The following is a 24,940-nucleotide window of genomic DNA, read 5'->3' on the forward strand; positions in this document are numbered from 1 at the left end:
AAATAATTCATCCAAAACAAAATAAAAATCACCACTACTTAACTATTATTATTATTATTATTATTAAACTAAAGTAAGAATTAGAAAATAATTAGACATTAATGGAGATATCCCATCTCCTAGAACTGGAAGGGACCTTGAAAGGTCATCAAGTCCATCCCCCTGCCTTGACTAGCAGGACCAAGTACTGACTTTGCCCCAGATCCCTCAGTGGCCCCCACAAGGATTGAACTTACAACCCTGGGTTTAGCAAGCCAATGCTCAAACCACTGAGCTATCCCTCCTCCGAAAAAAGCAGTACAACTACCAAATAATATCAAATCAATGAATTAGTCTTTGCATTGGATTGGAATTATGTCATAAAATGAATTAAATCATCAAATTAGTTCTAGAAATAATCCTTATAAATGCTAAAGAGAATTATAGGAAGGTGCCGGTCTGAATTCTTTAGTTGGGAGTTATACCCAATGTCAATCAAATCTGGGACTTAGAGCTGGTTTAAAAATTCAGTACTAAAATTAAAATATCTAATTGACACATAGCTGAGAGCTAATTGTTTCCTTCTTAGAATTCTGTTCTTGTGTGGTGGCTAATCCTTGATGGTTTCTTGGACTTCCCGTTGATTATTATAGTTTGTGAACTTTGCTTACTCATCCTTGCGTCATCTCCCTCCAAGGTGTATGGACAAATCAGGTGTAAGACCTACCTTGGAGCCATGCAGCAATGTGGTCCAATCAGGTTTGAATTAGGTCATTAGCTTGTGTCAATTCTGGGAAAGTCCTTTTTTAAACTAGTAATTTAATTTTTAAAATATCTGGGATTTTATGTACTACAGGGACTGAAAGTCTGCCCCCTGCACCTTCGCCCCACCCTATCTATCTAGAGAATATATGAATGGTGGACATTAAACCACGTGAGGAAGCTGGCATGGCCTTATCTAGGCAAAAGGTCTTTGTGCCATGTCATCAGTTGATGGAAAATGTATTATGGAAAAATGCTATAAAAGTAGCTGATTTAAAAAAAAAACCCAACAGCTTAGTAACTAAATTAAAAATAAAGAAAATCTTATGACCAATATTGCCACTGTTTTCACAAACAAGACAATTTACAGTAATACTTGGAACGGGGCTGTAGGTCATGCAGCTTGCCTTTTGAAAGTTTCATCTTGACACAGGGAAGTTACTTTAAAGCATCTCAAGATGAAACTCACTTTAAATATAAGATGTTCAATTTTATATAGGGTCTGCATTCTGATATTTCTTATTCTGTTTTTCTCACACCTGGATCTCAGCCTTGTTCCTTAGCTTATAAAGTCAGTTGCTCGGGAACAGCACAGTGCTGCAACTCTGTTTCCTTAGGCAGGGATTCAGCTGGCCCTGCAGAGGGAATTTTCTTGTCTAGGTGAAGTGAAGAGCATGTGATCACAAGGATCCTGCAGAATTTAAAGTGCTTACGTTGCATTTTTTTATCCAAAGATCTCAAAGCACTTTACAAATGTGGATAAGTATTCCCCTTTCACAGAAAGGAAGACTCTGGCACAGATATTGTCATGCAAGGAGCCAGTTACATAGATAGAAACAAAACTGAGGCTTCCGATTTTCCGGTTTCTTGCTGTAATTCATAGATTCATAGATTCTAGGACTGGAAGGGACCTCGAGAGGTCATCGAGTCCAGTCCCCTGCCCGCATGGCAGGACCAAATACTGCCTAGACCATCCCTAATAGACATTTATCTAACCTACTCTTAAATATCTCCAGAGACGGAGATTCCACAACCTCCCTAGGCAATTTGTTCCAGTGTTTAACCACCCTGACAGTTAGGAACTTTTTCCTAATGTCCAATCTAGACCTCCCTTGCTGCAGTTTAAACCCATTGTTTCTGGTTCTATCCTTAGAGGCTAAGGTGAACAAGTTCTCTCCCTCCTCCTTATGACACCCTTTTATATACCTGAAAACTGCTATCATGTCCCCTCTCAGTCTTCTCTTTTCCAAACTAAACAAACCCAATTCTTTCAGCCTTCCTTCATAGGTCATGTTCTCAAGACCTTTAATCATTCTTGTTGCTCTTCTTTGGACCCTTTCCAGTTTCTCCACATCTTTTTTAAAATGCGGCGCCCAGAACTGGACACAATACTCCAGCTGAGGCCTAACCAGAGCAGAGTAGAGCGGAAGAATGACTTCTCGTGTCTTGCTCACAACACACCTGTTAATGCATCCCAGAATCATGTTTGCTTTTTTTGCAACAGCATCACACTGTTGACTCATATTTAGCTTGTGGTCCACTATAACCCCTAGATCCCTTTCTGCCGTACTCCTTCCTAGACAGTCTTTTCCCATTCTGTATGTGTGAAATTGATTTTTCCTTCCTAAGTGGAGCACTTTGCATTTGTCGTTGTTAAACTTCATCCTGTTTAACTCAGACCATTTCTCCAATTTGTCCAGATCATTTTGAATTATGACCCTGTCCTCCAAAGTAGTTGCAATCCCTCCCAGTTTGGTATCATCCGCAAACTTAATAAGCGTACTTTCTATGCCAATATCTAAGTCGTTGATGAAGATATTGAACAGAGCCGGTCCCAAAACAGACCCCTGCGGTACCCCACTCGTTACGCCTTTCCAGCAGGATTGGGAACCATTAATAACAACTCTCTGAGTACGATTATCCAGCCAGTTATGCACCCACCTTATAGTAGCCCTATCTAATTTGTATTTGCCTAGTTTATCGATAAGAATATCATGCGAGACCGTATCAAATGCCTTACTAAAGTCTAGGTATACCACATCCACCGCTTCACCCTTATCCACAAGGCTCATTATCCTATCAAAGAAAGCTATCAGATTGGTTTGACATGATTTGTTCTTCACAAATCCATGCTGGCTATTCCCTATCACCTTACCACCTTCCAAGTGTTGGCAGATGATTTCCTTAATTACTTGCTCCATTATCTTCCCTGGCACAGAAGTTAAACTAACTGGTCTGTAGTTACCTGGGTTGTTTTTATTTCCCTTTTTATAGATGGGCACTATATTTGCCCTTTTCCAGTCTTCTGGAATCTCTCCCGTCTCCCATGACTTTCCAAAGATAATAGCTAGAGGCTCAGATACCTCCTCTATTAGCTCCTTGAGTATTCTAGGATGCATTTCATCAGGCCCGGGTGACTTGCAGGCATCTAACTTTTCTAAGTGATGTTTAACTTGTTCTTTTTTTATTTTATCCGCTAAACCTACCCCCTTCCCATTAGCATTCACTATGTTAGGCATTCCTTCAGACTTCTCGGTGAAGACCGAAACAAAGAAGTCATTAAGCATCTCTGCCATTTCCAAGTTTCCTGTTACTGTTTCTCCCTCTTCACTAAGCAGTGGGCCTACCCTGTCTTTGGTCTTCCTCTTGCTTCTAATGTATTGATAAAAAGTCTTCTTGTTTCCTTTTATTCCCGTAGCTAGTTTGAGCTCATTTTGTGCCTTTGCCTTTCTAATCTTGCCCCTGCATTCCTGTGTTGTTTGCCTATATTCATCCTTTGTAATCTGTCCTAGTTTCCATTTTTTATGTGACTCCTTTTTATTTTTTAGATCGTGCAAGATCTCGTGGTTAAGCCAAGGTGGTCTTTTGCCACATTTTCTATCTTTCCTAACCAGCGGAATAGCTTGCTTTTGGGCCCTTAATAGTGTCCCTTTGAAAAACTGCCAACTCTCCTCAGTTGTTTTTCCCCTCAGTCTTGATTCCCATGGGACCTTACCTATCAGCTCTCTGAGCTTCCCAAAATCTGCCTTCCTGAAATCCATTGTCTCTATTTTGCTGTTCTCCCTTCTACCCTTCCTTAGAATTGCAAAGTCTATGATTTCATGATCACTTTCACCCAGGCTGCCTTCTACTTTCACATTCTCAACGAGTTCCTCCCTATTTGTTAAAATCAAGTCTAGAACAGCTTCCCCCCTAGTAGCTTTTTCAACCTTCTGAAATAAAAAGTTGTCTCCAATGCAGTCCAAGAATTTGTTGGATAGTCTGTTCCCCGCTGTGTTATTTTCCCAACATATATCCGGATAGTTGAAGTCCCCCATCACCACCAAATCTTGGGCTTTGGATGATTTTGTTAGTTGCTTGAAAAAAGCCTCATCCACCTCTTCCACCTGGTTAGGTGGCCTGTAGTAGACGCCTAGCATGACATCTCCCTTGTTTTTTGCCCCTTTAAGCCTAACCCAGAGACTCTCAACACTTCCGTCTCCTATGTCCATCTCTACCTCAGTCCAAGTGTGTACATTTTTAATATATAAGGCAACACCTCCTCCCTTTTTCCCCTGTCTATCCTTCCTGAGCAAGCTGTACCCATCCACACCAACATTCCAATCATGTGTATTATCCCACCAAGTTTCAGTGATGCCAACAATGTCATAGTTGTATTTATTTATTAGCACTTCCAGTTCTTCCTGCTTATTCCCCATACTTCTCGCATTTGTATATAGGCATCTAAGATACTGGTTTGATCTTTCCTCCCAGTTTTTTCCTGACTCTCCTTTCTCTCTGCCAATATAGCCCACACTCCCTCTTGTTTCCGACTCATTTCCCCGGTCTCCATGTTCCCCACTTACCTGTGGGCTTTGCTCACCTGTCCCCGTCGAACCTAGTTTAAAGCCCTCCTCACTAGGTTAGCCAGTCTGTGTCCGAATAGGGTCTTCCCTCTCCTCGAAAGGTGAACGCCATCTCTGCCTAGCAGTCCTTCCTCGAATAGCATCCCGTGGTCTAGGAAGCCAAAGCCCTCCTGGCGACACCATCTTCGCAGCCAGGCATTCACCTCCATGATGCATCTGTCTCTGCCCGGGCCCCTACCTTTAACAGGAAGAATTGAAGAGAATACCACCTGTGCTCCAAACTCCTTCACCCGTGCTCCCAGAGCCCTGTAGTCACTCTTGATCCGCTCAGTGTCACACCGCGCAGTATCATTTGTGCCCACATGGATGAGTAGCATGGGGTAGTAGTCAGAGGGCCGGATAATCCTCGACAATGCCTCCGTAACGTCTCGGATATGGGCCCCCGGCAGGCAGCATACCTCCCGAGATGAAATGTCAGGGCGACAGATGGGCGCCTCCGTCCCCCTCAGCAGAGAGTCTCCGACCACCACTACCCTACGTTTCCTATTCGCAGTGGTGGCAGCAGACTCTCCAGCCTTAGGGGTACGAGGCTTCTCCTCCTTTACTGTAGGGAGTGATTCCTTCTTTCCTGTATCAAGAAGAGCATAACGGTTACCTATAACCACGGCAGGAGGGTTCGGAGCAAGGGTGGAGCACTGCCTGCTGCCAGAAGTAACCAGCTGCCAGCGTCCACCCTGAGCCATCTCCTCCTCCACCAGTGGTGTATCAGCAGTCCTGTGTACTGGGACAGCTACCTCAGCTGTCTCCACATGGACACTGTCGAGGAATTGCTCGTGGATACGGATGCTCCTCAACCTAGCCACCTCCTCCTGTAGCTCTCCCACCTGCTGCCTGAGAGATTCCACCAGCAGGCACCTTTCACATTGGATGGTCCCCCCAGCCTGGATATCAGTAAGTGGAAATTGCAAGTTACAGTCTTTGCAAAACCACACCAGGATCTGGGTAGAGGCATCCATGCTTAGGCACTCTGTCTGGCTACAGGCACAGGTGGAGGAGACAGCAGCAGTGCTGGCACAGGTGTTGCGGGTCTTCCTAACCATCGTAAGCCTCCCTCTGTCAAACTCCCGTCTGCAGCCCCCTGTCAGCTGAAAGGGTAATCACTAGACAAGTGTAAAAGGTAACAGAATCAAAACAAAAGAACTGTAAGAAAAGGATTATACAATATTAAAATTATTTTTATTTACATGTCAATATTTAATTTTTTTTCTTAACTTTTAATGCCTTAATATATGTTTTAAAAAAAAATACAGATCAGCTGTGAATGAACAAGCTGTTTTGCAATTATTAAATATAATTTATCCACAATCTAAACTATTAATTCTTCCACTTTTACTTCTCAGATATAGTGAGAATATTACAGATTTGATGAACAAGTGCTTTCCTGAGACAGAAAAACCAGGTAGGAAGAGCTTTTTAAAATATTAGTACTTGGGGTTTTATTCTATTAGACAAACATTTAATCCTTAGTCTCTCAAAAAATATAAAGCATATTGAAATAAAGCATTAATGATTCATTCCTCAAAGAAACCTGACTGGCCACCTCTACCATACTACAGCTAACTTTAATAGGGTTTAGGTAGATTATTCTGTTAGGCCAGGAATGCACTCACAGCATATCTGAAATTCCCATTTTCATGTGGCAGTAACTACTTTAATATTTGGGTATGTGTAGTAATTTTTTCTGTATTGAGTTGAATACAAACACAGACAGATGACACTTCAGCTGCTTGGAAAGATTGAGTGGGTGTCAGATTGTTGTCAGCGTGTAGTCCATCTGGGAGAGGTGTCTCTGATATTCTGTTCCTCCTATCGCCTCTTTGGCTATATCTGCACTTGAAGCTAGGAGGTGTGATTCCCAGCATGGATGGACAGACTCATGCTAGCTTAGCTTGAGCTAGCATGCTAAAAACAGCAGTGTGGATGTTGCAGCAACCACAGCGGCTTGGGCCAGGCCGCGTTGTTGGCTGGGTTGCACCTAGGTGGTAGTGTTCACTGCTATTTTTAGCATGCTAATGCGAGTCTGTCTACTCTGTCATACTTCCCAGCTGCTGTGTAGACATACCCTTTAAGTTCTTCCCAGTGACTAGAGCCAGAACCTGCCTCTGCTTCTGCCTTCCCAAACAGCAGTAAAGTGAAACTGACCAATGTTTTGAATAGCAGTAATTAAATTTACAAGACAGGTAAGTTTTCTTTCTGTTATAGGAAAGGTGTGAACAGTAGCAGTCACTAGTTTAGTCTGCAGACTGGAAGGTAGCAATCCTCTGGCTCGCACTCATTTCTAGTTGGAAACATCTTCACAACTGTAAGGGTTAGAAATTAATTTTTGTAATAAATTTAGATTCTAAAGAAACACTTGTCTGGGAAAACTTGTGACTCGCCATATGAGAATTGACTAGCAGATTTTCAAAGTCCTGACATTAACTATACATGCTTTTTTGCAGAAATTAGAAATGGAAAAATTCTCTTGGGTCACCCAATCCTAATTGTCAATACAGGATTGTTTCATTCTTATTAATATTTTAGCAAATATAGTTTTAAAGGTGAAATGATGAAAAGTCCCTGCCTTTGATTAAAATAAAATACATGAAAAATAGTTTCTCCTTAACTTACCTGGCAAAGTTCTGGGCTCAGGCTCTTATTTCACCTGTAGTAGATCATCTTAAATGCAGGGAAGAAATATCAGTTGAATAAAAGGCTCACTGTAGAGGAAATAAGCATATTCAAAAATAGTTTTTAAAGGCTGAATATTTCCTTCATTGTAATGAATGTAGAAAAGTGGTGCTGTGATAATTTGTTAATGAGCCCTGGGATGATTTTTCTTATTTCTAAAATATGCTGTATTAAACAGCTATAATTATGTTTAAATATCCATATCAAAGAATCCCAAAAAGGGTGTATACATAATTCTCACATTTTTTGGTAAAACCTATTGATTACCAACTGCTTTAAATAGAAATTAATTTTATGTACCATTCCCTCAGATGAAATAGCCAAGTACATGGAAAAGGTGAAGTTACTGAGCTACGAAGAGAAACCTCTTTATCAGCATTTCCGAGAAATACTTTTGCAAGGTCTTAAGGCTATTGGGCAAAAGGATGATGGCATACTGGACTTCAGTTTTTCAGAGAATGGAGATTTGCGAACCAAGCCTGTACAAAAGGTTGTTTCTTTTTACTTTTAAAATCAGCTTTTAATGGATCTTGTTTTAAACTAAATAAAATAATTAAATAAAATGATATGGAAAATGGATGTCATAATTAGCCTAAATAGGAAAGTAAGGAAAAAGAAAAGTAAGTCTCAACTGTTTGTTAGCTTTACAGCATATTTCATAAGCAGACACATGGGCTAATTTTAATTTAACTAATTGCTCTGAAAGTTTTTAATATAGCACAATGTTAGCAGGTATACTTTCACATGCAGTAAATAATACCTTGGGAAAGAGAATGTATATTTAGTTGTAATGACATTTGAACAGATGAACATTGCAGTTAATTTACACATTTTTTTTTGTCAAGAGTCTAAAAAATTCCAGATGGGCCAAAGTGTGAGGTAAAATCAGAAGTCTAGTTACCTTTTGGTTTCATTTCAGGTTTCTTACCTTACATAACTATATCTAAATACTTACTTTTAAATGAACAGCCTTATGTCATCAAATTGCTACTGAAATTCAGGTATTGTGTACAGTATTATTTGTATTATCGTAGCACCTAGGAGACCCAGCCATGGACCAGGACCCCATTGTGCTAGGCACTGAACAAAAAGGTGTTCTTCACAATTAGTATAGTACTAGATTAGGGGTATATTAATCTTTTTATTTAGGCTTGGCAGATTTTTTTACTATAATTTTGATGTATAATTGCAATGCTTGTTTTTAAGTATTTATTTTATCAATTTAAATTTTCACAGTTGGGAAATTGAGGGGGGCAGACAATTATTTAATGACAGTAGATATTGAGATTCAGCAAGTTAGCTTTATAACTATTAAAATACAAATTGTCAGCATCACATGTCAGAAGATACAAAGTAAATATCCGTAAATCAAACTCTTAAGTTCTCAAGCAAAATTTTTCTTTGCCTATCTGTACATTTAGATTATTATCAATGGAAATATTTTTTGTTGGTTTGTATGTGTATGATGAAATGGATGTTTACCGACAAAAATCTAATACTTCCAGAGGTACTTGTATTCAAGTAGACCGAACTCTAAATTGTGTCTCACATATGGAACCTTGTTGTGCATTTGCACAAGTAGCTCTTTCCAATTAGTAAAATGTACAAACATACTTACACCACGGAGGAGATTTTATAATTCACACATTTCAGAAAAGGATCCTAGCATATTAACTTTATAGGTAAATGCTGATTTCCCATTGTCAGTATGCAACTGCTTGTGTGGAATCTGTGTGGATGTTTATACAGAAGAAACATATGCTAGTGGGACCAGTTCTTAGTGAAAGCTATAGTACTATACATATGCAGAAAACTCTCTGCAAATTTATTTACAGATGTAAATTTCATCATTTCATGAAAACTGCTCCCTAATTTTTTGAGGAAAAGTTAAAATCTGGAATTTGTTATGAAGAAGGATACTGAGGCATTAATATAACTAAAATTTAAGCTAGATTACCAAATAAGCATTACTGTTACTGCCTGTATAGGACAAAACTTGATAGACAAAGGCAAGTAACTGGGAGACAGACATTTTAGACTTGATCCTCACTAACAGGGAGGAATTGGTGGTGAAGTTGAAGGCAATGTGGGTGAAACTGATCATGAAATAATAGATGTAAAAATTCTAAGGAAGGAAAGGAGTAAGAGAAGCAGAATAGGGACAACGAACTTCAAAAAAGCAGATTTTAACAACTCAGAGGTATGTACATAGGTATGTAAGGTCCTCTGGGCAGAAAATCTGAGGGATAAAGTAGTTGAGAAGATCTGGCAGTTTCTCAAGGAGATTATTAAATGTGAAACAGCAAACTATCCCAGGCAAAAGAAAGATAAGAATAATAAGGGGCCAATATGGCTCCTTTAGGAGCTCTTTAATCATTAGAAAGGAGTCCTACAAAATGTGGAAACATTGACAAATTGCTTAAGAATACAAAAGAATAGCACAAGCATGTAGTGATAAAATCAGAAAGGCTGAGGCTCAAAATGAGTTACATCTAGCAAGGGACATAAAAGACACTAAGAAGAGGGGGTCATAGAATATCAGGCTTGGAAGGGACCTCATCTAGCTCTGCTCAAAGCAGGATCAATCCCCAGACAGATTTTTGCCCCAGATCCCGAAGTGGCCCCCGCAAGGATTGAACTCACAATCCTGGGTTTAGCAGGCTAGTGCTCAAACCACTGAGCTATCGCTCCCCTCCAATAGATATATTAGGAGCAAGGGAAAGACAGGAAAGTGTAGATCCTGTATTTAGTGGGGAAGGAGAGCTAATAATGGATGACATTATGAAAGCTGAGGTGTTCAATGCCTATTTTGCTTCTGTCTTCACTAAAAAGGCTAGTGGTGACCAGATACTCAGCACAGTACTAACAACACTGGGGAAGGAATTCAACCCAAAATAGGGAACGAACAGGTTTAAGTGTATTTAGAAAAATGAGATATATTGAAGTTGGCAGGACCTAATGAAAATCACCCTGTGATACTTAAGGAACGAGTTGAAACAATCTTGGACTGTTAGCAGTTATCTTTGAGAACTCATGGAGGGGTAGGTAAGATCCCAGAGGACTGGAGAAGGGCATACATAATACCACTCTTTAAAAGGGGAACAAAGAAGGCCCAGGGAATTATAGGCCAGTCATCCTAGCTTTGGTACCTGGTAAGTTACTGGAACAGATCAGATGCTTACAGATTGATTGTTTAATAGAAGATAATTGGGCTATATGTAATAGCCAAAATGGATTTGTTGAGAATGAATCATGCCAAACCAACCTAATTTCCTTCTTTGACAGGGTTATAGCCTGGGTGGGGGGAGCAGTAAACATGTATCTTGATTTAATAAGGCTTTTGACACAGTCTCATGTGACGTTCTCATTAGCCAATGTGGCCACAACTATTTCACATTTGGAGACAATATATACCTTCAAATCAGTGGCACTGCTATGGGTACCTGCATGGTCCCACAGTATGCCAACATTTTTATGGCTGACTTAGAACAACGCTTCCTTAGCTCTCATCCCCTAACGCCCCTACTCTACTTGCGTTACATTGATGACATCTTCATCATCTGGACTCCTGGAAAAGAGGACCCCTTGAGGAATTCCACCCTGACTTCAACAATTTCCGTCCCACCATCAACCTCAGCCTAGACCAATCCACACAAGTGGTCCATTTCCTGGACACTACTGTGCTAATAAGCGATGGTCACGTAAACACCACCCTATACTGGAAACCTACTGACCGCTATACTTACCTACATGCCTCCAGCTTCCATCCAGGACGCACCACACAATCCATTGTCTACAGCCAAGCTCTAAGATATAACCGCATTTGCTCCAATCCCTCAGACAGAGACAAACACCTACAAGATCTCTATCAAGCATTCTTAAAACTACAAAACCCACCTGCTGAAGTGAAAAAACAGATTGACTGACCCAGAAGAGTACCCAGAAGTTACCTACTACAGAAGTTACCTACCAATAAAGAAAATAACACAACGCCACTAGCTCTCACCTTCAGCCCCCAACTAAAAACTCTCCAGCACATCATAAAAGATCTACAACCTATCCTGAAAGATAATCCCTCACTCTCATAGATCTTGGGAGACAGACCAGTCCTCACTTACAGACAGCCCTGCAACCTGAAGCAAATACTCACCAGCAATCACACAACAAAAACACTAACCCAGGAACCAATCCTTGCAACAAAGCCTGATACCAGCTCTGTCCACATATTGATTCAAGTCACACCATCAGAGGACCTAATCACATTAGCCATGCCATCAGGGGCTTGTTCACCTGCACATCTACCAATGTGATATATGCCATCATGTGCCAGCAATGCCCCTCTGCCATGTACATTGGCCAAACCGGACAGTCTCTACGCAAAAGAATAAATGGACACACATCTGACATCAGGAATCATAACATTCAAAAACAAGTAGGAGAACACTTCAACCTCTCTGGTCACTCAGTAACAGACTTAAAGGTGGCAATTTTTCAACAGAAAAGCTTCAAAAACAGATTCCAACGAGAAACTGCTGAACTTGAATTAATATGCAAACTAGATACCATTAACTTTGGCTTGAATAGAGACTGGGAGTGGCTGGGTCATTACACAAATTGAATCTATTTCCCCATGTTACGTATCCTCACACCTTTTTGTCAACTGTCTGAAATGAGCCAGCTTGATTATCACTAAAAAAGTTTTTTTTTCTCCTGCTGATAATAGCTCATCTTAATTAATTAGCCTCTTAGAGTTGGTATGGCAGCTTCCACCTTTTCATGTTCTCTCTCTGTGTGTGTGTGTGTGTGTGTGTGTGTGTGTGTGTGTGTGTGTGTGTGTGTGTGTGTATCTATCTATATCTTCTTACTATGTGTTCCATTCTATGCATCTGATGAAGCGGGCTATAGCCCACAAAAGCTTATGCTCAAATAAATGTGTTTGTCTCTAAGATGCCACAAGTACTCCTGTTTTTGTATTCAAAGAGTAGTTATCAATGGGTTTCTGTCAAACTGGAGAGAGGTAGCAGGTTGGGTCCAGCAGAGGTCCATCCTTGGTCCGGTACTAGTCGATATTTTCATTAAGACTTGGATGATGGAGTGGAGAGTATGCTTATAATATTTACGGATGACACAAAACTGGGAGAGGTTGCTAGCACTTGGGAGGACAGGATTAGAATTCAAAAGGAGCCTGACAAACTTGAGAGTTAGTCTGAATTCAACAAGATGAAATTCAGTAAATACAAGTTGAAACTACTACCCTTAGGAAGGAAAATTCATATGCATAATTACAGAAAGGGGAATAACTAGTTAGGTGGGAGTAGTGAAAAGGATCTGCGGATTATAGTGGATCACAAATTGCATAAGTGTCAATGTGATGCAGTTGTGGAAAAAGCTAATATTCTGGGCAGTATTAACAAGAGTTCTGTGTGTAATACCTGGCTTGTAAATGTCCTGTTTTTATTCTGTATTGGTGAGGCCTCAACTGGAGTACTGCATCTAGTTCTGGGTGCCACACTTTAGGAGAGATGTGGATAAATTGGAGAGAGTCCAGAGGAGAGCAGCAAGAATGATAGGCCAGGTTTTCAAATCCTTTTTAAAACCTTTCCTCATAAAAAAACAAAACAAAATCTGGGCATATTTAGTCTCGAGAAAAGAAGACTTGGGGTGGGGACCTGGTAACAGTCTTCAAATATAGTAAGGGCTCTTATAAAGAAGACTGTGGTCAATTGTTCTCCATGTCTGCTGAAGATAGGACCAGAAGTAATGGGTTTAATCTGCAGCTAGGGTGGTTTAGGTTAGATATCAGGAAAAACTTTCTAACTGTAAGGGTAGTTAAGCACTGGAATAGGCTTCCAAGGGATGCTGGGGAATCCCCATCATTGGAGGTTTTTAAGAACAGGTTGGACAAACACCTGTCAGGGATGGTCTAGGTTAACTTGGTCCTGCATCAGTTCAGGAGCCTGGACTAGATGACCCCTCAAGTCCCTTTCCGCTCTACATTTCTGTGATTGAGAGATGGGCCCAGGTATTTAAACATACGTATTGAAACATCATTCTTTGTATGTATTTTGTACAGCCCTATGTCATACAAAGTAATTTTAATCAGTAACATATTTCTAAACGAACTTACAGCAGAAGTGTAAGAATTTTTCACTTTATTGTAGTGAAATAGTATGTTTAAGCTAATAACAAAACAGTGACTTACAAACAAATAATTGATAAAAATGTTGACTCCACTGATGACAAGAAGATCAAGGGTAGTCCACTACGTTTGCAGGTGGGATTTTTTGGCTGCTCTAACAGCAACAGAATTGTGTGCACACATGCTTCTCTACAAGTATTGTTTGAAAAGATAGTGTCTGATATTACTGCTCAGTCAGCCATACGTTAAAGATATCATGCAGAAAGTATGAAACCAAACGAAAAGCTACAGGAGATTGAAGTCCTCTGAAGTAATACCTCAAGCTTTTCTAAGGGCTTGTCTACACTTGCATGCTTAAATTGCAGCCACTGCCTGGATTGCAGCAGCATCGATTTAGTGCAGGTCTGGTGAAGACACGATAAGTTGATCAGAGTGCTCTCCCATCGACTTCAGTATTCCACCTCTCAGAGAGGTGGAAGGTAAGTCGGCAGGAGAGCGTCTCCCGCCAACATAGCGCAATGTAGGCACTGCGTTAGGTCGATGTAAGCAACTTCGCTCAGGTGGGTGATTATTTTTCACACCCCTGAGCAACATAACTTATATCAACTTAAGTGGCAATGTAGACCACACCTAAGTTACGATTTTGCATGGGAACTAATCCCCTGGTTAAAAATTGCATTACCATAGTTTTACTGTTAATGCTGAATCATGTGTAAAGATCTGCCCAGCAAGGAGAGCTCATTAACATGAGTTCCTTCCCCTGTGGATCAATGTGGTTTGGATCTGTGTGCTGAATGAAATCTGTTTCTGTTGGTTGGCTGACTTTGCTGTATTAGGTTGGCCTGCTGCAGAGCCAACATCTGTGACCTTCTGAGTCTCGTGTCCTTGTCCTGCTCAGAAGACTATATATATTTCCTATTAAATCAGGCCCTAGGTTTTAAAAACCTATTGTATTTTCCTTTAGTCAGGTCAATCACCACCATTCCCTAGATGGCGACATTACTTACCTATAGGTGTTTTTGTTTGCATGCATTGAGGTTTTTATTTATTGTGCCCCTTTTTGTTTTCTTCTGGTGGGGTGCCATAGGCCTAGTCATCTTACATTCATTTGCAATGGTTTTGTTGAAGTGTTTAAACTGAGAGCAGAATATAGGTCTCATAGCTTAGTGGTTCCCAACTTTTTACTAACGTGACCCACCAACTGCAGCCAAATTCATGTGTGTGGCCCAAAATGTTAGGCCTGCATCCTTCTCTTCTGCTATCATCTCCTCACCCTTCCAAGAGGGCACCAGCCGCCCACCAGCAGCCCAGCACTGCAAATCTAATCCTGGCTCAGCCAAGAGAGGAGGCCCTACAGGGACGGGGGGGAGAGTTGGAAAGGAAGCTTGCCTCACTCACCCCACAGTAGTAGGAGCTTTTGTCCTGCAGGGCTGGGCCTGCTCCCTTCATTGGAACCTGACACACAAAGTCACAGTGTCACTCAGGCTTGACCTGGCTGTGGCAAAGTGTACTTTCTGTTGCAGTTACATACCATGCCCGAAAGCCCTTCCATCTATGCTAGATTTTCTAGGTCCAGTATTTCAGCTGTGGTTTCAGGATAGAAGGGAAGGGATTGTACTACTCCTACTGCCAGGGGCCTGTCTTACAGCACTCAGAAGGCTTGCTGGATGGAGAGAGGGAGTTGGTTCTCACCAAGCAAGTCCCTCTTTCCTGAAAGTTGTGTGTGTGTGTGTTTGGCTCGTAGAACCACATGGTGAATTGCCTGCCGAGTGCAAAGGTAGCGGATCTCCTGATACATCTAGATAGCTTGTAGGTAGTGCTGCAGAAGAACCAGTGGTCATGGTACATATAGGTACCAATGACATAGGGAAAGGTAGGAGAGAGGTCTTGGAGACCAAATTTAGGCTGCAAAGTAAGAGATTAAAGTCCAGGACATCCATGGTAACATCCTCTGCAATGCTTCCAATTCCATGTGCAGAGCCAGGAAGACACTGTACTGCAAGGTCTAAATTAATGGTGTAGGGGGAAGAGTTTTAGGTTTATTTGGAAGTGGAGAACCTTTTGGGGAAGGAAGAGCCTATACAGGAAGGATGAGTGGGTTCCACCTTAATCAAAATGGACCCACACTGCTGGCACATACAATTAAAATGGTTGTAGAGGATTTTTTAAACTAGTGGCTGAGGGAAAACCAAGAAGTGAGGAGGAGTCCAATGTTTCAGGCGAAGACATCCCTTGATGAATTTATTGAAGAGGGAACTCTGTGTCCTGGCATAGAGGTTAGGAAAGAAGGTGGTAAAGTACAGGTAGGAGCTAGTGAGCAACAGTCATATAAGTCTCATTTAAACATAACACATGAAGGCACGCAACTAACTATTGACAAAATGTACAAGTGCTTAGATACAAAGGCTAGACATTTAAATAATAAAATCGGTGAACTAGCATGCCTGATATTACATGAGGATATTGATATAATAGGCATCATGGAAACTTGATGAAATGAGGATAATCAATGGGACATAATGATACCAGGGTACAAAATATATAGGAATTACAGGGTATGTTATGTTTGATAGGCCAGTGGCAGTGTTTTTCTTGTTTTTTGTTTTTAAAAGTATATTCAAATAAGGTGAAAATCTTAAATGAATCAAACTGTACTATAGAATTTCTATGGATACAAATTCCATGCTTGAATAATTAATAGAGTAGTAGGAATATGTTACTGACCACCTGACTAGGATGATAGTGACTATGAAATGTTAAGGGAGGTTAGAGAGGCTACAAAACCAGAAAACACAATAGTAGATTATTTCAACTATCCTTATATTGATGGGGTAAATTTCACCTCAGGGTGTGATGCAGACATAAAGTTTCTAGACACCATAAATCGCTGCTTCTTGGAGCACTGTACTCCTGGAACCCACACTCTTGATTTAGTCCTAAGCGGAACACAAGATCTGGTCCAAGAGGTAATTGTAGCTGAACTGCTTGGGAATAGTGACCATAATGTACCGTATATACTTGTTCATAAGCCGAATTTTTTTAGTAAAAAAGGGAAGCATCAAAGAAGGGGGTCGGCTTATGAACGGGTATAGAGAGGGAGAGGTGGGACACAGCCCCTCCCCCCAACAGAGGGAGCAAGGAGAGGCAGCAGAGACAGAAGGGAAGAGGCGGGGCCAGAGTGTCTCTGCTTCTGGCCACGCTCCTGTCCCCCCAGCCTCCAAAGCAGCTGCAGCTCCGGGCTGTCAGGCTGCAGCCCTGCCGCTCGGCCCCGCCCCCCAGAGCAGGCTGTGTCTGTGCTGCCTGGCCCAGCCTGCTGGAATGTGCTGCGGCTGCACTGCCCGTCTGGCCCACCGGAGCAAGCTGCATCTGCGCTGCCCAGTCTGCTGGAGCAGCTCCAGCCAGGCCAGAGGCATCCTCCCCAGATAAAGTGGGAAGGGATAGAATCATAGAATATCAGGGTTGGAAGGGACATCAGGCGGTCATCTAGTCCAACCCCCTGCTCAAAGCAGGAGCGACCCCCAGACAGATTTTTGCCCCAGGTCCATAAATGGCCCCCTCAAGGATTGAACTCACAACCCTGGGTTTAGCAGGCCAATGCTCAAACCACTGAGCTATCCCTCCCACCCTCTCTCCCTGGCCAGGATGGAATGGGGAGAGTGGGGGGGGTCCCGGGCTAGGGCTGGGGTCATGTGGTGGGTGGTTACAGGGGTTACTCCCCTGACTCCCAGCTTCTCCCTCCCCCCACCCCCCAAAAAATTTCCCCACCATTTGCTGTCCCGGCCCATCAGGGTAAGCAGCTGGCGTGCCGGGACACTTTCTTTACTTAGGTTTACCTCCGTGCCTGCGGATGCTCAAGGTAAACAAACCATCTTGGCCTGCCACCGGCTTATCCTGATGGCCCGGGAGCCTAAGTTTGCTGACCCCTGAATTATAGGCTTATGAACGGGTTATAAAAATTTTCCATTTTTACTTATTCATCTTGGGGGGGTCGGCTTATAAACGAACTGACATATGATTGAGTATAAACAGTAATTAAATTTAGCATCATTCTAGAGAGGAAAGTACCAAAAACAAATAGTGAAATTCAACTTTAAAAATGGAACTTACACAAGAAGGACGCTTCTTAAATGGAAATTAAAAATAGCAGTCACAAGGGTAAAATGCCTTCAAACTGCATGGAGACTACATAAAAACATAGAGGCTCAGACTAAATGTATATCCCAAATCAAAAAAGATGGTAGGAGGACCAAAAGAATGCCACAACTGCTGAACAGCAGAGTAGTGGAGGCCATTATAGGCTATAAGGCATCCTTTAAAATTTGGAAGTCAAATCCTAATGAGGAAAATAGGAAGGAGCACAAACTCTGGCAAGTAAAAATATAATAAGGCAGGCAATGAGAGAATTTGAGAAGCAACTTGCTAAAGACACAAAAACTAACAAGATATTCAAGTCCAAAGCAGACTGCAAAGAGTCGGAGGGATCTCACAAAACTGGGTGACCGGGCAACAAAACGCAGATGAAATTCAGTGTTTGGAGGGGGGGGAAATAATTCCATCTATACATACACAATGATGGGTTCTAAATTAGCTGTTACCATCCAAGAAAGAAGTCTTGGCATTACCCTGGATGGTTCTCTCAAAAATTCCGCTCAATGTGTAGCAGCAGTCAAAAAAGACTAACGGTATGTTAGGAACTATTGGGAAAGGGATAGAAAATATTGTAATGCCACTGTATAAATCCATGGTGTGCTCTCAGTTTAGAAAAGAGACAACTAAAGCAGGATATGATAGGTGTATAAAATCATGAATGGTATGGAAAAAAGTGAACAGATAAGTTACTTATCTTTTCACACAATACAAAAACCAGAGGTCACCCGATGAAATTAATAGGCAGCAGATTTAATACACATAAGAGGAAGTACTTTTCAAGCAATGCACAACTAACCTGTGGAACTCATTGCTGTGGGATATGGTGGCCAAAAGTATAACTGGTTCAAAAAAGAACTGGATAAATTAATGCAGGATAGATCCGTCAATGTCTGTTAGTCAAAATAGTCAGGGGTGCAAGCCGATGCTCGGGGTGACCCTCATCTCGGATTACCAGAAGCTGGGCATGGAAGTCAGAGGCAGATCATTGCATAATTGTTCTGTTCTGTGCACAAGCTCTAGCATAACAAGAAGATACCAACATTATATTCCAGAGGAAGCCTCTGTAACTGTTAAACTAAACTCCCTGGAGTAAGGGCCATGTCTTATGTTTTTTCCGCGCTTAGCACACTGACAGCACTACATAATTGTTGGAAAATAAACAGTGGAAATGTGGGTTACAGTGATTCATACTTCCTTCTCACATTCTGTTTCAAACACACAGGTGTTGCTTTTGTGAGATGAATACTGCCTGATTTCCGTTGCCATGTGATTCACCTGCATAAAGATGGAGATCCTTTTTTTATTAAATAATCTTGGAAACAAGATAAATGTACTTTGCTTTTGTGTAGAATGTAATTGATATCTGTTTTTATGATGAGCGTTTAAAATCTCTCACAGTACAATCAGGTGGAATGCATTATCTCCTGTATAAAGGCAATACAGTGCTGAAATATTCCTCCTTAATTTTGGTCAGAACGAACAAAAGTGTCTGTGTTTATTCCTGCCTAATGCATCACAAATCTGCTGACATGCTAACCTTGGAGTCTTGGCTGGCGTTAATCAGGCCTGTGCACCGGCAGGAAAGATGTACCTAATGCACTCCATCAGTGCAGTTTGCATATGGAAGTTCTCACAGGGGAGCTGCCCTGTGCCAGCTGAGGGTTACCTGCCCACTGCAGTTATTGTATGTAATTATCGAACCAATCTGTTCAGCCCAGCAGGGTTTAGATGGTAATCATGAAGCAACACTTTGGAAAAGAAAGATGTAATGTGCTCTCCCCTTCTATCAGCTATGTGAAGTTGTAACACTTTTAAAGATATTTTAGTAAAGCAGTACATTCTTATTCAGTTAATAAAAAAGCAAGTTAAACTTTCCCAATGTTTAGCAAACTTATGTATGTGAGCCAATACATCCTTTGCAAAATTATGTGATTTTTTTTTTTTTTTTTTTAAAGAAAGTTTCCATAGTCACTTTCAGAATACTTTGTAACAGTGGGATTAATTGTAATACACAGATAAGTTCTATATATTCAGAAGTTTTAAAATAATGTGTCTTGAATAGAGTTCAGCATTCCCTTGTAGCTCTCTTTGGAAGAGAACCTATAGATGCCCTGAGGAAAAAATAATGTGCTGTCTGTGGGTGTTAGATACTTTTTAGCTGTGCAAAAAAAGGCTTTAAGCCTTTGGATTCAGATAAAGTTTGACTTAATATGGTATATGTTAATTACTAAAAATGTAATTAATTTTAATGTTGGGTAAGAACATTTTTCTGTATTTTAGGATAGATAGATTCTTTGATAATTATTAAATTTAAATTATTACTAAAATTAGAGAGGCCTTGATTTAGAAATATGGATTGTTATAATTTAAAATAAAAACATTCTTAAAATGCGAACAAATAGCTTTTTGTGGAAAGGTAAACTGATTAAAATTGTATATTGTAATCAGTACTGTGTCTAACTTTTAGATTAATGTTTTTGAGTCAGTTGCCTTCTGCATATAGAGTATAGTGAATGTTCAGATCAGGTGTAATGGAGATTGTGGGACAAATGACTTAGAATCACAGTGTAACACATGTAAATAGCTTCTACCTCACTCTTATTTAGTCAGTCTACTTGGAATTTCTGCTGTTGTCTCAACCATTTTCTTTTCTTTTTTACAGAAGAAAAGAAAGGCAGCGGCGTCAGCAGCAGCCACAACAGAGGAAAGCACTGGAACAGACATGGAAGATGTGGAAAGTCCACGAAAGAAGAGACCTGCTCGTTGTAGTAAGTCAAGAGCCATACTTCCATTAGTCTGTGCTATTCACTCCCACACTGATAAGAATTAGTCCTACCTTTAAATTTTTTGGCTTTCATGGCAGGTAACTTTAGGAAAATAGAGGTTTAGCTATCTGTCCTATGTACAGCAATTATATGAATATGTTCATTATGTTTGCATGTCATATAAAGCTGATGGGAGTATTAATCGATAAACATTGGTAGTTGCTCCCTGCCCCTTTTGCCATTGGTCATTCTCCCCCTTCGTTTTCATTTTTCTCTTCCCCTGTCTTGTCCAATTCGCTGTCAGGAAACGCTGACTCCTCAGGACCAATTCCTCACAGCATGTTACAGCCAGAGGCTAGCAGCAGCAGCAGCTTACAACAGTGAGTGGATTTAAAGTAAAGGAAAGGAGTAGTTTTAAGGATAGAGAATTATGAAAATAGAATTAAAATAATTTGGTAATTTGATAATTGCTTTTCTTAGAAAAAAAACATAGACTAGTACAATAGGGTTACTGTAAATCAAGATTAAGATTCATTGGTAGAGCTGTCTGAGAAAACTTGTGTAGTGCATATTCATGCTATTTCTGGCTTTAGCCTTTGCTATCTATCCCTCACACAGATGAGAAAAAAATTCAACTAATTAGAAAAATAGTAAATGATTCTGAAGAATATTTGTTTCAAATTATATTTTTCAAATAAAAGTGCAAAGCAGTGTCCAGGGTTAAGCACTATAAAAATAACAAAACCGTGGAAGTCAGAGACACTTGAGTTTTTAACAAGCAAAACTGATTTTATGGCAAATGTAGACGGGAAAGAAGGAAGGCAGGGGAAAAAGTGATGCTACACTTTGAAGTAGAATTATTTGTAATTTATGAATTGAGCCTGGTATAAATACCTAGACATGACATGAACTACAGCGATCAGACTAGTTCCATACCCGAGTTTGACAATGTCCCTTCATGTTTCAGCTGTTTACAGAGAAGTCTGACCATGAAAAAATGATTTGTGCATTTTTAATATGAATGTTTCTGTATTGCTGACTTCGATTTATTTATAATTTTTTTCGGTCCTGGAAGGTTGTTAATTAACTAGATTACACTTTATGCAGGCAACAGATGGATTCAGTTTTATGCTGAATTTTATTCTATAGTTTAAACAGATTTTAATTAAGACCAGATAACCCAATGTTTTATGATTTTTGTGACCACCAAATCTGTACGCTACCAGTGGTTTGGCCACTAATCTGAACCGCAGGTACTGGCCTAAACCTGATCCAAATCTGAAAACTGCGTTTTTGGTTCTTCCTAGTTAAAATATTTATGATATCTTCTATGACTGATGCATATCCTTACTTATTGCATTGCCTTCTAAAATTTGAGTTCAATATTAAACAGTTCTTTGTATCAGTTTGGATCTCTCTGAGGGTGCACATGCCTATGCACATGAGCTTGGAATCTTTTCGGAGTAACGGTGTAACGATGTCTGGGCCATACATGTCCTGTGTCTCTTCATGCCCTCATGTGAGGGCTTAAAGGGTGGATTGGCTGCGACACTCCCTCAGTTCCCTCTTACCATGTATGCCAACCAGACAGAACCTGGCAAATGTCCGACCTGGTATTCTTCCTTGAGCTTCAAACTAACTTCAAATTATATTATGAAGAAAACCCTCTTCAATTCCATGTTTCTAACTGATTTGGATGTTCCAAAAAATTTAAATAAAACCCAGATGGTGACTCCATTGAGGGTTGAGGCATTTCGTGCTAGCCATCGTCATGGTGGATTTTTAACCCCTATGGGTTTAGCTCTGTCCACAGTGAAATGATCTTGTGCCCTTAATTGGCAGGCATAGCCAATGACTTTTCTGCCTTGGGAGGGGCACATCCCCCAACAGATGCTCAGTCTGTCATTCCTTCTTGGCCCACACTTGAAAATTGAGACACAAGGCTCAAATTACACCTCTTTCAGCAATCCATGAAAGTCATGTCTGATCCTGGACAGGAGAGATCCATGGAATGTGAATAGAGGAGACTATCCACAGCAAGTGCTGTAGAAAGCAGGCACCTGACCACTTGTTCCAGCCAGAAGTCATCAAAAAGGGCACCAAGACCATTGGCACCAAGACTTAAGACACTGACTAGCCTGACACCTGCACTCTGGCATCGACGACCTCTGCACTGAGTGCTTTGACACAGACTCCAGCACAAGGAGACCCATGTCATCTGCTTTTACAAAGTGCCAAGCAACAGACCCACACCAAGTGCAAATGCAGCTTTGTGTGTGTAGTGGATTCATCCTCCAGGAGGACTTAAAACATTCCTCCAGAGATGCCTTTTCCAAGTCCTCCTTGATGTTAAGGGCTGGGCGCATGGTACTGACTTTGAAGAACGTGCAAGAGACAGCGTTACTTACGCTGATTTTGACACCGGAACCATATGGGTACTGAGATATGCCTTGGAGGTACTGACATTTCCTGTCTCCTTAGTACCAGGACAGGCAGCTCACCAGAGGCCCCGGACTTGGATTTACCCCAGCAGGACCACTGTTCCCAGAGGATGTACTTCTGTTCACCATTTCCAACTCACTCCTTCTCCCCTACATCATATAGGGAACCTCTCCTATCAGACCATAAAAGGATCTGAGCGGGAGGTCTAGAAATTTTCCATTCTCGGCATTTGTGTGACTGGCAGTGGACAAGTCAACAGCGATCTGGCCAGTACCCTTAATGCTCCACATTGGCCTTTGTGGGCCTACGGAGGTTCACCTTCCTGTGTGTCAAGAAACGGATCATGGTCACATGTGTCCAGGAAAAGGAGGTGGTTTTGATCATCATCGACCTGAATGGCTAGGCCCCTCACCAAAAATGGAGGAAGCCCCTCATAAGCAAGTGGAGACTGCCCTCCCCACTGAAGGAGTCTTCAAGTTCTCCTAATAAACAGTCACTTCAGCCCCTACACCAGCCGTTGATGACTCTAGAGCCTTCCAAGACCTGCTCTTGAGGATAGCTGAAACCTTGGATGTGGAGACACTGATCCAAGAGAACACACACAAGTTGTTCATCATTCACAGCTGCTTAGTGCTATCAAGAATTTCCCTCCCAATTAATGAGGGTGTACTGGACCCAGCAAAGTAGAAAAGTACCAGGTACCACCTAAGGGCTTTTGAACACTTTTCTGGGCATCCTGCACCAGGATCACTAGCAGTACTTGTGGTCCAGGAAAAAAAACAGGTCCACTAAGGGGATTCTGAAAGATAAGGATCCCGAGAAATTGGACCTTTTTGGTCACAAGTTATATTTATGTGGCTTGCTCCAGTTCTGTATCGCAAACAAGCAGGCCCTGTTGAAAATATTTTTCCATCCTATTTAAGCCACAATACTGTAGAGAAGTGTTCAGAGATGCTATCGAAGGGAGCCAGATGACAGCAAATGGATTAGTTTGGTACAGCTGCTAGGGCATATCCATGGCAATCACAATAAGATCTGTCTGATGGCAACAGCTCTCTGGGATTCTGAGAAGTCCAGGCAACTATAGAGGACTTAATCTCCAAGGGAACGGAGCTGTTCTGCAATAAGACAAATGAGGCACTCCATTCCATCAAGGATTTGAGGGCAGTGCTGAGGTTACTAGGGATCTACACCTAAGCCATTTCAGTACCAGCTCCTGCAGTGGCAAAGAATGCTGTTGTACCCTACAGTCACCAACCAGATTACGCACACTGATATACCAGGAGATGGGATGGCAGTCCTCCTTTTCCATTGCGCACCAGGCTCCATCCCAGAGGCAGCAGGTTGGATGGGAGCCATGTCAGGATCCAACCCAGCGATGACAATCAGAAATTGCTTTGCCCCTTTCCATTGGGTGTGGTCAGATAAAGCCAACAAGTGGGTGGTGGACATTGTAGCCATTCTTTGCTTGCTCCCCACTATTCACCCAGTCCCTCTTCAAGGACCCTTCTCATGAGAAGCTAATACTAAAAGAAGTGGCCTTGTTGTTTCATCTGTAAGCATGGGAGAAGTTTCTTAGGAGTACAGGGTAAGAGGCTTCTACTCCCTTTGTTTCTTTATTCCAAAGAAAGGGTTCTTCATCCTATTCTAGACCTGAGGAGACTGAATATGTGCGCTGTCTCAGATTCAGCATGTTAATGCTTGCCTCCATCATTCCATCTCTTCAGCCTCAAGACTGGTTTGTGGCTTTTGACTTACAGGACCTGTACTTCCATGTTGCCATCCACTCACCCTATAAGAAGAACCTGAAAGTTACAGCAGAGCCAAATCACTTCCTGAACAAGGTACCGTCTTTTGGACTCTACAGTATGAAGGATCTTCGTGAAATGCTTTGCAATGGTAGCAGCATGTCTGAGGAAAAAAGAGCATCCACATCAATCCATACGTAGATGGCTGAGTGAATGGAGGCAGGTCATATTGGGATGCTCTGACAAGCTTCAGTTGCGTCTTCTCCTTGTTTCCCCAGCTGGGCCTCCTGATAAATTATGAAAAATCATTAATTATCCCATCTCAGATATCAGCGTTCATAGGAGCCAAGGTCAGTTCCAGGATAGTGAGACAGTTTACCT

At 41.4% G+C, this 24,940-nt stretch overlaps 1 protein-coding gene across 3 annotated transcripts in view; it reads left to right on the forward strand.

The window, feature by feature from the left end:
• VRK1 (VRK serine/threonine kinase 1) overlaps positions 1-24,940 on the forward strand; it is a 55,684-nt gene that overhangs the window by 22,425 nt on the left and 8,319 nt on the right. For 2 of the 3 annotated variants that reach the window (XM_054027894.1, XM_054027895.1), the window contains exons 10-12: positions 5,987-6,045; positions 7,628-7,806; positions 20,267-20,372. In XM_054027894.1, coding sequence (XP_053883869.1) covers positions 5,987-6,045; positions 7,628-7,806; positions 20,267-20,372 — 344 coding nt within the window. Of the gene's footprint in view, positions 1-5,986; positions 6,046-7,627; positions 7,807-20,266; positions 20,373-20,673; positions 20,750-24,940 lie in introns of all 3 variants that reach the window. The other variant, XM_054027896.1, reaches the window with a different exon arrangement.

Source organism: Malaclemys terrapin, chromosome 4 (genome assembly GCF_027887155.1).
Source record: "Malaclemys terrapin pileata isolate rMalTer1 chromosome 4, rMalTer1.hap1, whole genome shotgun sequence".
Taxonomy (NCBI): Eukaryota; Metazoa; Chordata; order Testudines; family Emydidae; genus Malaclemys; species Malaclemys terrapin.